The sequence below is a fragment of the Mus caroli genome, unplaced genomic scaffold (assembly GCF_978045245.1).
Source record: "Mus caroli unplaced genomic scaffold, Mus_caroli_1 scaffold_5, whole genome shotgun sequence".
Lineage (NCBI taxonomy): Eukaryota > Metazoa > Chordata > Mammalia > Rodentia > Muridae > Mus > Mus caroli.
This window is the reverse complement of record NW_028227260.1, coordinates 111,899,774-111,912,955: the sequence shown is the minus strand read 5'-3', so window position 1 is coordinate 111,912,955 and position 13,182 is coordinate 111,899,774. Positions and strand designations below refer to the sequence as shown.

General features: G+C 42.3%; 1 protein-coding gene across 3 annotated transcripts; it reads left to right on the top strand.

The window, feature by feature from the left end:
- Positions 1–258: 258 nt before the first annotated feature.
- On the top strand, positions 259–12,917 carry Vgll1 (vestigial like family member 1). Of its 3 annotated transcripts, XM_021154145.1 has the most exons (6): positions 259–472; positions 4,445–4,498; positions 6,261–6,344; positions 8,720–9,214; positions 11,182–11,235; positions 12,488–12,531. In XM_021154145.1, the coding sequence occupies exons 1-6, from the start codon at positions 259–261 to the stop codon at positions 12,529–12,531; spliced, it is 945 nt and encodes a 314-aa protein (XP_021009804.1). The 3 variants fall into 3 exon arrangements, with proteins under 3 accessions (XP_021009804.1, XP_085693854.1, XP_085693855.1); XM_085837728.1 differs by lacking the exons at positions 4,445–4,498; positions 6,261–6,344; positions 12,488–12,531 and adding an exon at positions 12,844–12,917 and having other exon boundaries at positions 8,720–8,960; positions 9,039–9,214; XM_085837729.1 differs by lacking the exons at positions 4,445–4,498; positions 6,261–6,344 and having other exon boundaries at positions 8,720–8,960; positions 9,039–9,214.
- Positions 12,918–13,182: the final 265 nt, after the last annotated feature.

Below are 13,182 nucleotides of genomic sequence, written 5' to 3'. Positions count from 1 at the left end.
TCCTTGTGGTGTCCAGTGAGGCCCTGTAGCAAACTGTTTATCCTTAAGAATGGGGACAACATAGTCAAAGTACATTATGCATCGTATTAAAATGTCCTTCTGAAACTCATTTGTAAGTGACAATTTTAAAAAATATAATAATAAGAAGAAAAGAATGCCATTTACCAAGACTGTAACTGAGCTACTTAGTAAAAATAAGATCAAGGACATTTTTTTTTTCACTTGGTTGACAGCTATCACCTTTGTCATTCACTGACAATGGAAGAAATGAAGAAGAATGGTGTCTGGATACCCGAAAGCAGTCAAAAACCAGTAAAGACAGAGTGGATCGCTGGTTCTGTCATTTTCACCTACTTTGAAGGGGACATCGACAGTATGGTAGATGAACACTTCTCCAGAGCTCTGCGTAACCTCAAGAGGCCCCACGAATGCAGTTCCTCAAGTCACAGTGACAATGTGACCCTGAAGAACGGTGAGCGTCACAGTGACAATGTGACCCTCAAGAATGGTGAGCGTCACAGTGACAATGTGACCCTGAAGAACGGTGAGCGTCACAGTGACAATGTGACCCTGAAGAACGGTGAGCGTCACAGTGACAATGTGACCCTGAAGAACGGTGAGCGTCACAGTGACAATGTGACCCTGAAGAACGGTGAGCGTCACAGTGACAACGTGACCCTCAAGAACGGTGAGCATGTTGGGAAGGAGGAAGCTTTCACTGAAAGTCTAGGTCTTTGGGGTATTCCAGGTTCTTGTGTGTGTGTGTGTGTGGTAAAGGCAAGTCACACTGCCTACTGAGAAACCACAGCACTTCTTAGACAAGATAAAATGGGCAGTTCTTAGTCAAATAAGCCCACCGATGTCAGTGTTTCCATGATTGTCTTAAAGGTTGAGTTTGCTGCTCTGCACACAATAAGAGCTCTACCATTGTCCACTTTGAGCTGCTTATCAGTGGTGTTATTCTTATGATTGGCCTGAGGTAAAGAACACCAAAGTTTCCTCGATAAGATAAAAGACACCCCAGCCTCCTGCCAGCCAATAGTGGATGGTCTGGCAAGCAAGGTCAAAGCCCGACAGAGGCCAATGGAGGAGTCTTGCCACATGCCTCTTCCACCCCTCACAAGGATGGGGGTATCTGTCGCTCAAGAGAGCTATCACAATGTGTAATTAAAACATTCAGGTTTCAGGAGGAAGCCATGAACATGGAGCAGAGGCCATGGTATGTATGCCTTTCACAGACTTTAGACACTTTTACCCTCATCGATCCCTTCCTCGGCAATAATTATAATTTATAATTGCATTTGTACAAAAATGAATTTGACCCAGATCGGGTTCACGTTTTTTCATCTGTAAGAATATCAGTTTCATAGTCTTTTGGTTTTAAAGTAAAAATGTCTGGACTTGTAAAAGTATTCATGGACTCTAGATACTGTGGCCTCTGTGTCTGATGGCATTAGGCAGTCTGGGTCCTTTTTACATTTTTGACATGTATTGCAGACTGGGGCCTAAATGTTCTCAGGTGTTCACTATTTCTGTGGCCACATGCACATGGCTTGTTTCTTAAGAGGACGTATAGACCACTAAGTGGGGGAGATTTATGCAAAGTAGACATGTGAAGTCCCTGTCTGTAGGCAAGCGCATCTATTTGCAGACTCCATCATCCTGCCTTTATTCCTCAGGAGTAGATAAGGCATCTGTGTATACCTGGTGTGCTGACCTTAGCAGAATTTGCCTCTTTCCTAGAAGTTCATTTTCTGGGTAACTGATGTGATTTTCAGAATCTTGTGGAGTAGGATGATGTGGAAGAACATATGGTAGTGCATACTCAATCTGGTGTTGTTTCCCAACTCCTTCCCACAATTCCTGACTCATAGAAGTAACTTAGTAAATGCTGCTTGGGTGAATGGAACTAATTTGGAGAACAGCATAATAACACACACTGGGCAGGTTTCAAAGAAAACGGATTTGTGTTGGGGGTGTTGCTCAGTTGGTAGAGTACTTGTCTAGCATGCCTGGAGCCTTGGATTTGAGCTTTAACACCCACATAAACTGGGTGTTGTGTCACATGCTGATAATCTTAGCATATGAGGCCAGAACATGGAGGCCGGAAAACCAGGAGTTCAAAGTCATCCTCAGCTATAAGGAGTTCAAAGCCAGCCCTCAAGTACATGAGACCCTGTCTCAAAAAGAAGAAAAGACTTATTTTGGTATAGGGTTCTGAGCCAAGGGCCTACTTCTGCTAGTGTCTTATTATTGACAGAGTCCCAAGGCCATGTAATGCAGTGTATCATATAGCAAGGGACCAGTTGAGTATGTATAGTATCTGGCTTCTCTCCTTCTTGTCATAAAGCCACATGCAATACCAATTTTGATGTCATTATCAAATCCCTAATCATCCTCCAACGAGCCCTCCTGAGTGGCAAGAGACTAAGGGTCCATTCTGACCCTCTTAATACCTCACAAGAGAGATTAAGATCCAATGGAAGTTTCAGAGGAGACACATCTCACTGACTCCTTAGATAAGGCCACCACAGAAAAGAGCTACTTCTGAATGCACAGCCTTAGAAGCAGTTATCCTGGTGACTACTCCCTCTCTCAGTGGGTGCCGCTTCATCTGCCTGCACCTGTTTCCTCAATGCTAGAACTGCCAATTATCTAAGATGTTTTTGAGCAGTCAGTGGGATAATGGATAGTGACAATGTGGCACACAAGTCTAGCACGGTGTTCTGAATGGATATTATGGACATGAAGGCCTGCGTTTAAAGCACTAGGGTGAGAGAACATCAAGCCCCTTCCCATGAGCTTTTATGGTGTATGAAAGCTTTGCTGTGTGGCTATTCTAGTCCTTTCTGGGCCTTGTGGCCTCACCTTGATTTTGTCTGGGGAGCTGCTGCCTACTGGGGAGCGTGGGCATAACCTTCTTTCTTGAGGAAACCAGCTTCCACAGGCCAAAGAGAGGTGAGAGGGCTTTCTTCTCCACTTAGCTTCCTGAATATTACACTTTCCTCATGACAATCTCACAGACGCCCTACACGTTGTCTCACTAGGTTTGGGGCTAAGCAAATATTTCATCAGCTGACTGAGCAACTGAAGGAAAAACTGTCTCTCTCAAGGCCTTCCTTATCATAGGAGTCTGGTTTCTACCAAGCTTGGTTGCCTCAAGGGAGGGCCCCATGAAAGAAGTCCAGGCTAGTAGATATTCTCATTGGTGGTATTATATGACACACCGCCAGCCTCAGACATAGTGGGGATCTATGAAACGACCTTTCATTACTGACTGCTGTTTAGCATTCTCTTAACCCCTTCAGGCCAACCTCAGGCAGCCCAGCCTCAGCTCAGCCAAGCAGAAGAGAACAGGCCTTCATTCACAGGCACCCAGATGAGATTTGCCCACATTCTATAGGCACTCTGTCAAGCCAACGATGCAAGGCCCAAACACAGAGACCTATATGGAAATGCCACCAAATATCCTGGCTTCTTTCCCCAAGTCAGAGTTATATTTTTTTAAATTATATGTGTATTATATACAATGACTATACTTTACAAAGAAAATAGCTGAAGAGACCTTCAAGTTATCTCCTCTTTTAGAGGATACTGGGGACTTTGGAGTCAGTACCTGGTGAAGCTTCAATAGCTGTGATGTCTTGAGGCAGGGTGTGGTCCTGGTGCTTCTAGGGTTTATCTTAACCCTTGTTTTTCCTGTTCTCGTCCTCTTAGCACAAGGCCCATATGCACTACTGTATACCTGGTAAACATGCCCCAGGGCTGCTAGGAGAAGATTAGGGGTGCTGACCTGACCCTGCACAGATTCCCCACAGACATTTTCAAAGGCTTCCTATCTGCTACTGTTAGTGGGATAGGAAAGAAGCAGCAGGCTTTTCATCTTGTGGAGGATATCTATGTGAAATACAGTCCTGCTACAGCTTATGGTCCCTTGAGTACTGCCAAGGTGGTGCCTTCCTTTTCAGTAAGAGAAAGGGTCTTGTGCCTATGTATGTCCCTAGCCTCTGTAAGGTACCAGATACCACACCAAAATAATTGCTTTCATATATTCCTCAAAATAGACCACCATTTAGATAGGCTTCAAAGATAAGCAGGTTGAGTGTAGTGCACACACCTGAAATCCTTAGGAGACTGAGGTATATAATCCAGACACCTGTCAATCTTACCACAAACGTAAGAGTCCCTGTACAGTGCTGTCAGCCATTCAACTGAAGACACCAACACGTTTTGCACGTTTTGCATGCCTCTTTCAGTTAGGAAAATGAACCGGGGCATCTAGCAAACAGAGACTAGGTGCCCTGCAGCAGTGACTATGAAGGAGAAGATAGATCTGAGCAGGCCTCCTCGCTGTCCCAGAATAGAAATGTCTCTCTCTAAGCGAATCCTCCTAATTGTACGATTTTTCAGTAGTTAGTTCAAACAGCATGCCTCTTTGTTTCAGGGGTGAATAAAATACGGACGGACACCAGCCACACGGATAGAGAGCGCAAAGTCGGTATGTATAGACCGTGGTGGCCAAAAGTAGTTGGACTTTCTTGCTGTAGGGTGTACATGCGTGAGCATGTTTATGTGCATCTATGTATCTGTGGTGTGTGTGTGTGTGTCTGTGTGTGTTGTATGTTGTGTGCGGGTTTGTATATGCATGAATACATTTATGAGTGTATGTACATGTTTGCAATTATCTATCTATCTATGTGCATATTTATATGTTCTAATAATTGTAACTGAATATGTCTGTGCATTCATTTGACTATATAGCTAGGACCTGATATGTGACAGGCATAGTGAGAATTCCCATGGTGATATCATGGTGGAGAGGAGAAATAAGCTAGCCCCATGCATACTGGGTAGTAGGAAGGGACATTAGCGAGTGAATAAATGAATGAACTATGTAACTACTTCTGTGAAGGAAAAGAGCAGGTTATAGCCATAGAAAGGAACAAGATAAACTCTAGATTGAAGATTTATATTTCTGAGAGGATGATATTAGAGTTTGTGTGTTTAGAAAGTAGTCCAGATTAGGAGGTCTGGGCTTACATCCCAAGCAGTGAGGCAGGATCATTCCCTGATAGGAGTGGAAACTTTACAGTACAAGAAAGGCCTTCTAGTAGGTTCTAGGGATTGCAAAAGTGTGCATGGGTGGGAATACTGGTGTCTCTGGATGTTCTTAGAAGGAGGGAACAGTGGCTACCACTTAAATAGTGAGAAGTGAAGAACAGCATTTCTGACTTCCTGGACACTCCTGATCTTAGGACTAACGAGCTGCAAAATTCCAAAGGCAGAGTCTAGATGCTTACAGTTGGAGTGGAAGCCACCTACGTTCTTACTGAAATAGAAATCCCTGAATCCAACTGTTCAAATGCTCTCCAGCCATTCATGTCATTTTGGATTTGAGAAAGCACCTCTTAGGCCCTCTTGCACATGCACCAATAGGGAATTAAAAGGGTAAGACTGTTGCTGCAAGAGCAACCTTGAGACTGTCTAAGGCATGGTTTAAGGTTCTACCCTATGCCCAAAGATAGACATTGCTGCAGGTGTAGTTACAGTGCATGGTTTCCACTCTATGGGCTACAGCATCCAAGCCTGATTTAGAAAAAGTGGACTCTCAGGCCATACACAACCATTGGGGTGGTAAGATTTCAGTGTTGAATCCTCATGTGCACCCCGTCACTCTTGCATCCAAACTGTACCATGGCATACCAAGTGACTATGTGGGACATTGGCCAATGTTATACTACATAACTCCCCTTAACTGGAACAAAGCAGTTAATATTCAGAACCCCCAGTGGCTGTGCTTTCCACCTCTCAGATGTCCAGTGTGCACCTGAGGCATATATGTATGAGATCTGTAAAGCCAGTCCAGACAAAAGCTGCCCAGTTGTCAGAGGCTAAGCTATGTTTATAATTTGTGCTTAGGACATGCAGTACTCCCATTAAATATGAAGCATGGACACTAATTATATGAAATCAGCTTAATCAGTCTGTTCCAGGGCACACAGTGCCCTGAGCTGCTAGTAGCTAGAAATATCAACTTTTGAAAGTAACATTTACCCCTAGGAATATATCCCAATATGTCTCCCTGTCTTCAATTTCATTAAAAGAGACTAGTATGGCCATTGTTCATTATGAGGGATGTGAGATGCTGTGCAGAATTCCTGTGCCATGTGTGATCTGGCTTCTTTTATGTTGAGTATCTGCATTACAGGCAACACTAACATGGTTAGGGACACTCCAGCAACACTGCATCAGCCTGTAAGAAGGTTTTTTATTTTATACAAAATCCAGTCAAACTGAAAATTCAGGAGAACTGAAAGACATGCCTGTGGAGGGAAAGGGAACCAGTATCTCAGGCACACTCCCATGCTAACCAGTTCTTTGTCATCACAGTCATGGTCCTCTTCCTTGCCCACTTCTCCATTATCTTAGAAAGGAAAGAGGCTCCAGGCTTTAAGCAGCATCTTTCTCGCCCACCTGGCAGAATATTTTCCCTGCAGCCTCTTGCTTGGGTGGATGCTGAGATCAGGGAATATATCCATTCATGTTCTGAGCTATGGTAGACATTTGAGATATCAGTCAGCTGATATCCCAGATGGAATTAGAATTGGGACTCAAGGAGATTCTGTCTTCATTAGTCAGTCCACATGAACTTGATAAGTAGAAATGGTACTACCTGTTGGCCCAAACCATTCTGCTGTTGTAGAATGAGGACCAAGCAACTACTTTCCTATTGAGCATTCATTGCTCCTGCTCAGTTTCCTACCAGTCCAATATAGTTAGTTACTATGGTCCAGTCTCTTACGATTTTCATGTGTAGGATTAAGTTTCAGTTCCTAGAGTTATGGGAACGATCAATACAGGTAAGCATTAGTTTCTTTCTTTTTTTTTTTTAATTAGATATTTTCTTTATTTACATTTCAAATGTTATCCCCTTTCCTAGTATCCCCTCTGAAAATCCCCTATTCTCTCCCCTCTCCCTCTGCTCCCCAACCCTCCCACTCCCATTCCTGGTCCTGGCATTCCCCTATACTGAGGCATAGAGCCTTCACAGGACCAAGGGTCTCTCCCATTGATGACCGACTATGCCATCCTCTGCTACATATGTGGCTGGAGCCATATGTGGCTGGAGCCATGAGTCCCACCATGTGTTTTCTTTGATTGGTGGCTTACTTCCAAGGAGCTCTGGGGGTACTGGTTAGTTCATATTGTTGTTCCTCCTATGGGGCTGCATACCCCTTCAGCTCCTTCAGTACATTCTCTAGCTCATAGTCATCTGACAGATGACTATGAGCATCCTCTTCTGTATTTACCAGGCACTGGCAGAGCCTCTCAGGAGACAGCTATATCAGGGTCCTGTCAGCAAGCTCTTGTTGGCATCTGCAATAGTGTCTGGTTTTGGTGGTTGTTTATGGGATGGATCCCCAGGTGGGGCAGTCATTCCTTTAGTTTCTGCTCCGAACTTTGTTTCTGTAAGCATTCGTTTCTTTATACCATTCTGTAGAGTCCTCCTATTGGTTGTATTTAAAATATCAGCTGTAAAATAGAGGTAAACATTAGTAGCAACTGAACAAAACCAAACACTTAACTACTTAAGGGGCCATTGTTTCGTGTGGCAGCAAAGATGCATGTGCAGAGCTGTTTACTGAGATCTCAGTAACATGATTAAAGTGTAAATACTTGAGCTGCCCACAAGTGGAATATTTGTGACTCCATTACTGCTGTGCAAGAGAACAGTATATAGTCATTGAAAAGCTACTGTCTCTATTAGTTGTGTGCTGGTTTCCTCTCAAATAACTTGACACTATTAAAGACTTCTTTAGTAAAAAGAACTAAAATCCAACTTATTCCTGAAGCAAAAGGGAATGATCCTGACCAAAATAAAATGATGTGCATTCTGTATCTCACCCAGAAATGGGATGGCCTTCCATTTTGTCCTGTTCTAAATCATGTCATAACTTTCTGTAGCCATTCTGGATTCAGTCAAAATAATGGATGCTTATATTTTTACCTTATTTTTTTTCTTGATTTAAGCTTGTGCACAAAGCTTTTGAAAGGAAGTGATGACATTCAAATTAGTAACTTGGAAAAACGCTTGTGTTTGGCTCTATTCATTGCTGTGGCAGGATGTTTGTTTTCTTTGTTTGAGACAGTGCTTACACTGTAGCCCAGAATTCTCTTAGACTCACTATGTAGCTCAGGCTTGCCTTGAACTTAAGCCAACCCTCCTGCCTCAGTTTCCCTAGCATGAAAGTTAGGCATGTGCCACTATGCTCAATGATATTCATTATATTTTAATTAAGCAAAATCAGTCTGAAGAATTATATAAACAAATATAGAGGAGAAGTAGCTATTTATGGACACTGTGGTTAGTGTGGGTTAAAAAAAATGTTCTGTTTACTTCAAGTCAAAAAAATATACCATGGGGCTGGTGGGATTGCTCAGTGGGTAAAACCACTTGCTGAGCAGGTCTGATGAGTTCAGCTCAATCCCTGGAACCCATCAGGGAAGGAAAGAACTGACTCCTGAAAGCTAGTTTTCTGACCTTCGCTATGGCCATTCTCCTGTACTTATATACCCACTTCTTTCTCGTACCCAAATAATAAAAATAAATTATGTATATTCATGTATATATAATTTATATTATACAATAATCAGAAATAATCAATTCCAAATTTGACATTTGGAAAAATCCTTAACATAATGTTTAAATCTTTTCCAGATAAGAGCATGCCCCCGAATCACAGGCATCTCTCTTCTTGGACAAAGCCACAGCCAGCAGCATCTCCTGAAAATGGCGCCAGAAGCAGCAGCTTGGATGAATATGGTCCTAAGGCTATGGATCAGCGCTCACTGTCCATGCCCAAGACGCCCTCTGCGCATCCTCTGGAGCCGTGGCACTTCTCCTCTCTAGCGAGGCCAGGCTTCATAGCGCCTGCCTACTTCCCTGTCTTTCCTGACAGGCATCTGACTCCAGAGTTCTACCATGTCTTTCCTGACAGGCATCTGACTCCAGAGTTCTACCATGTCTTTCCTGACAGGCATCTGACTCCAGAGGTCTACCCTGATGGGAGATGTGGGTCCCTTCAACATTTAGTCCAGCAAGATAGATACCAAAACCGTCCTCTGGAACCTGCTGCCAGGGAGAACTGCAGCCCTGCCAAGATAGCTGGAAGCACAGGATCGCTCATGAACCTGCCTCCCTACCCAGTCCACTGTAAGGAAATGCTTATAGACACTTGCAAGGTTATTGTGGTTGACAGTGACTTGGCATGACATTAGGGGCTAAGATTAATTGCTGCCACTCTGGACATAGATAAGGCTGCTGCCAAGGGGCATTATTTTATTTAAAACTTACATATATTTTCATTAGGCCACACTCACATACACAGTTTAATGGCTAAAGTAATACATGGAGAGAGCTAGACAGGCAGAGTTGGCCTGAAATAATATCCCCAGTCTGTTGACTTGGCTTCGTCCTAGAAAAAATGATGGGCTCATGCCTAAAATCATAGAGTCTCATTTACCTCCATTCCACTAAATAATCTATTTGCAAAACAGAGCTCTATGACGTACCTACAGGCTCAAACTCTGTTCTCCAAACAGGTTGATAACTTGCAATGATGCCAGAATCCTGGGCAAAACCAAGGGCAATCTATACCAACCATCTGCTCCACACATTAAAATTCAAGACAACCAGAGAGGCAGCCCCATAGCTGACTGCACATACAACAGTGTCTAGCTGTCTGTGACACCCTCCTGGACATTGGGCTCATCCTGCTTGCTTGCCTTTGGGTTTCTATACCCTGATCACTTCTCCTCCTGCACAAAAAAGTTCTCTAGGCTTCTTCACATTTTCTTCGTTCATTCACCCAATATTTTTCCACTCAATAGTTGCTAGATTCAAAATACTCTTCATAGAACAAGAGTCCCTTCTTTGTTGTTGTTGTTGTTTATTTGTTTCTTTTAAAGAAGAGATGGGAGAGAATTGAATGCATTATACTTTCACCAAAATAGCAATGTACTCTTGCACTCTGCAATGTTTCTTTCTTGTGAAGTGAGATATATATATATATATATATATATATATATATATATATATATACACACATATATATTTGTATGTATTACATATATGTGTATGCATATGCATATTACACATGCACATATACACATACACACACACACACACACACACATATATATATATATATATATATATATATATATATATATATATACACACACTCTCATGCAAACAAGTCTGCATCCTCTAGTATTCTGTACCTTGGGTGAATTATGTTCAGTCTTATAATCAGGCATGTGGTCTCATGCCTAAAGGAAATCACTGGATGTTCTGTTTGCTGTGATTAAGCATACATCCCACAAAGGACCAATTCAAGAGAGCCCACAAAGTCTGACACTATGGCCCACATTGGAAACAAATTTCCCATTAAAATAGGACTTTACTGTTTCCATAGTTTGATTAGCAATATAGAGAGAGAAGAAATCATGCAAATGGCAAACTTAGGAAACTGCTAAAAATTTGTACTCCTATCTTTTTAAAAAATCTGCATTTGGGAGGAAAATAAGACCAACTGTGTGTGTGTATGTATGTATGTATACATGTATATCTATCTATATGTATGTATATATACACACACATATGCATGCATATGCAAAGCAGAATCCTGCTTCAACAGTTGCTTAGAAAACAGATGGCTTAAATTAGCATTTTCCAAACATAACAGCTCTATACAGTTCCAATTCAATTCAGTAATCCTTTAGTGAGCATCTACTAGAAGCACATCAGGGAAGAAGGGTGCTGCAGGCATTGTATATTCCCAAGACTGTGCCATGCATTCATATACTAATGTTTATTATCAAGGTCTCATCTGGAGAACTCTTCACATTCCCTTCCCAATGCTCATGCCCCTTACATTCACTGGTGTCTGATCATCCAAAATTCACTGAGCAAGCTAGAGACCCTTCTTCCTGGGAGATGGGAGAAGTTTCCAAAGGTTGTTTGATGTCCAGACTTCTGTTTCTCAGAATATGATAAGAGAAATCACATTTTGCGTCCATAAAGTAAGAGCCAGGCACGCTGGGATCCCTGGGATACTACAGGCTTTTAGCCTAGCCTGAGGACTCATTGCCATTCATGTTTTTTGTCTTCTTTTCTAGACAAGAAGAAACTCTGTGCTCGTGGAGCTGCCAGTGCCAGTCTTGATGATGAAAGTAGGTATAAGGTTCAGACCTTCACAGTGTAGCTCTGTGCCTTGCAAACAAAAGTGAAGAGCTTGTGCTGTAGCAGGCAGCATCTCCAGCTTTGTTTATACTCTTAGCTTTTCATGGGTAGCATTGGTTTGCTCTCAGTTTCAAAGAGTCTACATTTGAACTGTATATTTTGCAAAAATTTCTAGAACATTCTCTCATTTTGCCAGAGAAGCAACTCTACTGACTTCTTTCATCTGAGCCTGACTCAGTCAAGGTGACTTGGTGAGATGAATGAATCCATGAGGATTAGCTGTTCCAGATGTTCAGCTTTCCACCACCCACTGGGGGAACTGATTCTGCAGTCAGGGAAAATGTGTCTGAGGCCCAAGGGTAGGACCCTGGGCTCTATGCTGAATTTGAAATTAAGAGCTTCAAAATGAGGACAGGCTGGGTAGAAATGCAAGCGCTTCACAACCGAAGCTCAGGGTTCCAATTTCAGCTCTGATCTGATAGTTACTAGTCTCAGAAACTCGCTTACAGTTTTTGAACTTCCCAGTTCCTTAGTTGCTTCATTTTTTTAAGACAAGCATAAAACAGTGACCACACATAGGGGTTCTGTGGGACTTTAATGAAATAATGTGTGTAAATGCTTAGAATAATACTTAGCTATAGTTGGCCATTGAAACAGTACAAAGTGACTCTGGAGTACAGCTCAGTGGTAGATATGTGTGTGTGTGTTTTCATGGTATTTTAAGTTACATTGACCACAGGGTATAATTTCAATAAGTTTGAAGATTAAACACAGGTCAAAATTAAGTCAAGTTTAAAATTAAATAAAAAGCATAAATAATTGATAGAATCATGTCTCTTATCTTAAAGAATTTTCTTTTGCAAGTGTTATCATGAGGTGGTTTATAAAGTGCCTCCTTTAGATTTAAGGATGCAGTTCAAATCAAGGCTATGGACAAGCTGGCTCTAAGTAAGCATAGTGGGGTTTTGTTTCTTGTTTGTTTTTGGAGGTTCCACACATTGCATTTAATCAGGCAAAAGAACTGTGAAGAAAGTATGATAAAAAATACAACGGACATTACTTGCCAGTGATACATATGATCCTATACTAGAACCTTAGGAAGTACTTCTTTTTAATACATCCATTCAATATGAGTGAGGTAGAGCTCAGACAGGCTAAGGTACTGGTGAGCCAGGACTCCAACTTGGGCTCACTCGATTTGAAAACCAGCTTCCTCACCATCACGCTTACCCTGTTTTTCAGGAAGCCCGTCTCCAAAGAGAAGAAGAGATGCCAACAATTATTAGCCTCAGTTGGATGAAGAGAATTTGTGTGTGCGCGTGCGCGCGCGCAGCCTGATACTGCTTTTTCTCCCGTGGATCCAGAATTCCTAGAGGCATCACTGTCTCTTTCTGTCCCTGCTGCTAAGAAATACCAAATCAGGCGAATTTGCTGCTCTCTTTTACATAGCACTGTGCTTTTTCTTTGCAACCGTGACTGATGGCAGGGGTTTTAAAACATAAACAATTCCCAGCTTATAAAATGTAGGAAAGAGCTCTTGTGTGGTGGAATGCACAGAAACCTGCCTGCTGTTCATTGTTCCGCCTCATCGTGTCTAGTGTCCTGTTCCTCGGATGCCATGGGCCCTCAGCATTGTCCTTTGAACCAAGATGGAGCCCATGGGATTTTATGAGACTGCTCTGCTTCTCTGACTGAATTGTGGGACCAAGATCAGCCCAAAGTGTTACAGCTTAAATCAGCCTGTAGTCAACCTCACTCCTTCCTTAGAGAAAGACCAAATAAAAATGGTGTGCAAAAGGTTGCTAGTCATCTCCCATGACTAGACTCTAGAGAGGAACTGGAAAGTCTCTATAGGAATATGTCCAGTGAAATATTTTGCTTAGAAAATTCAGTTCTACAGAACTGATTCAAAGGATTATTGTTGGGAAATCTGAGAT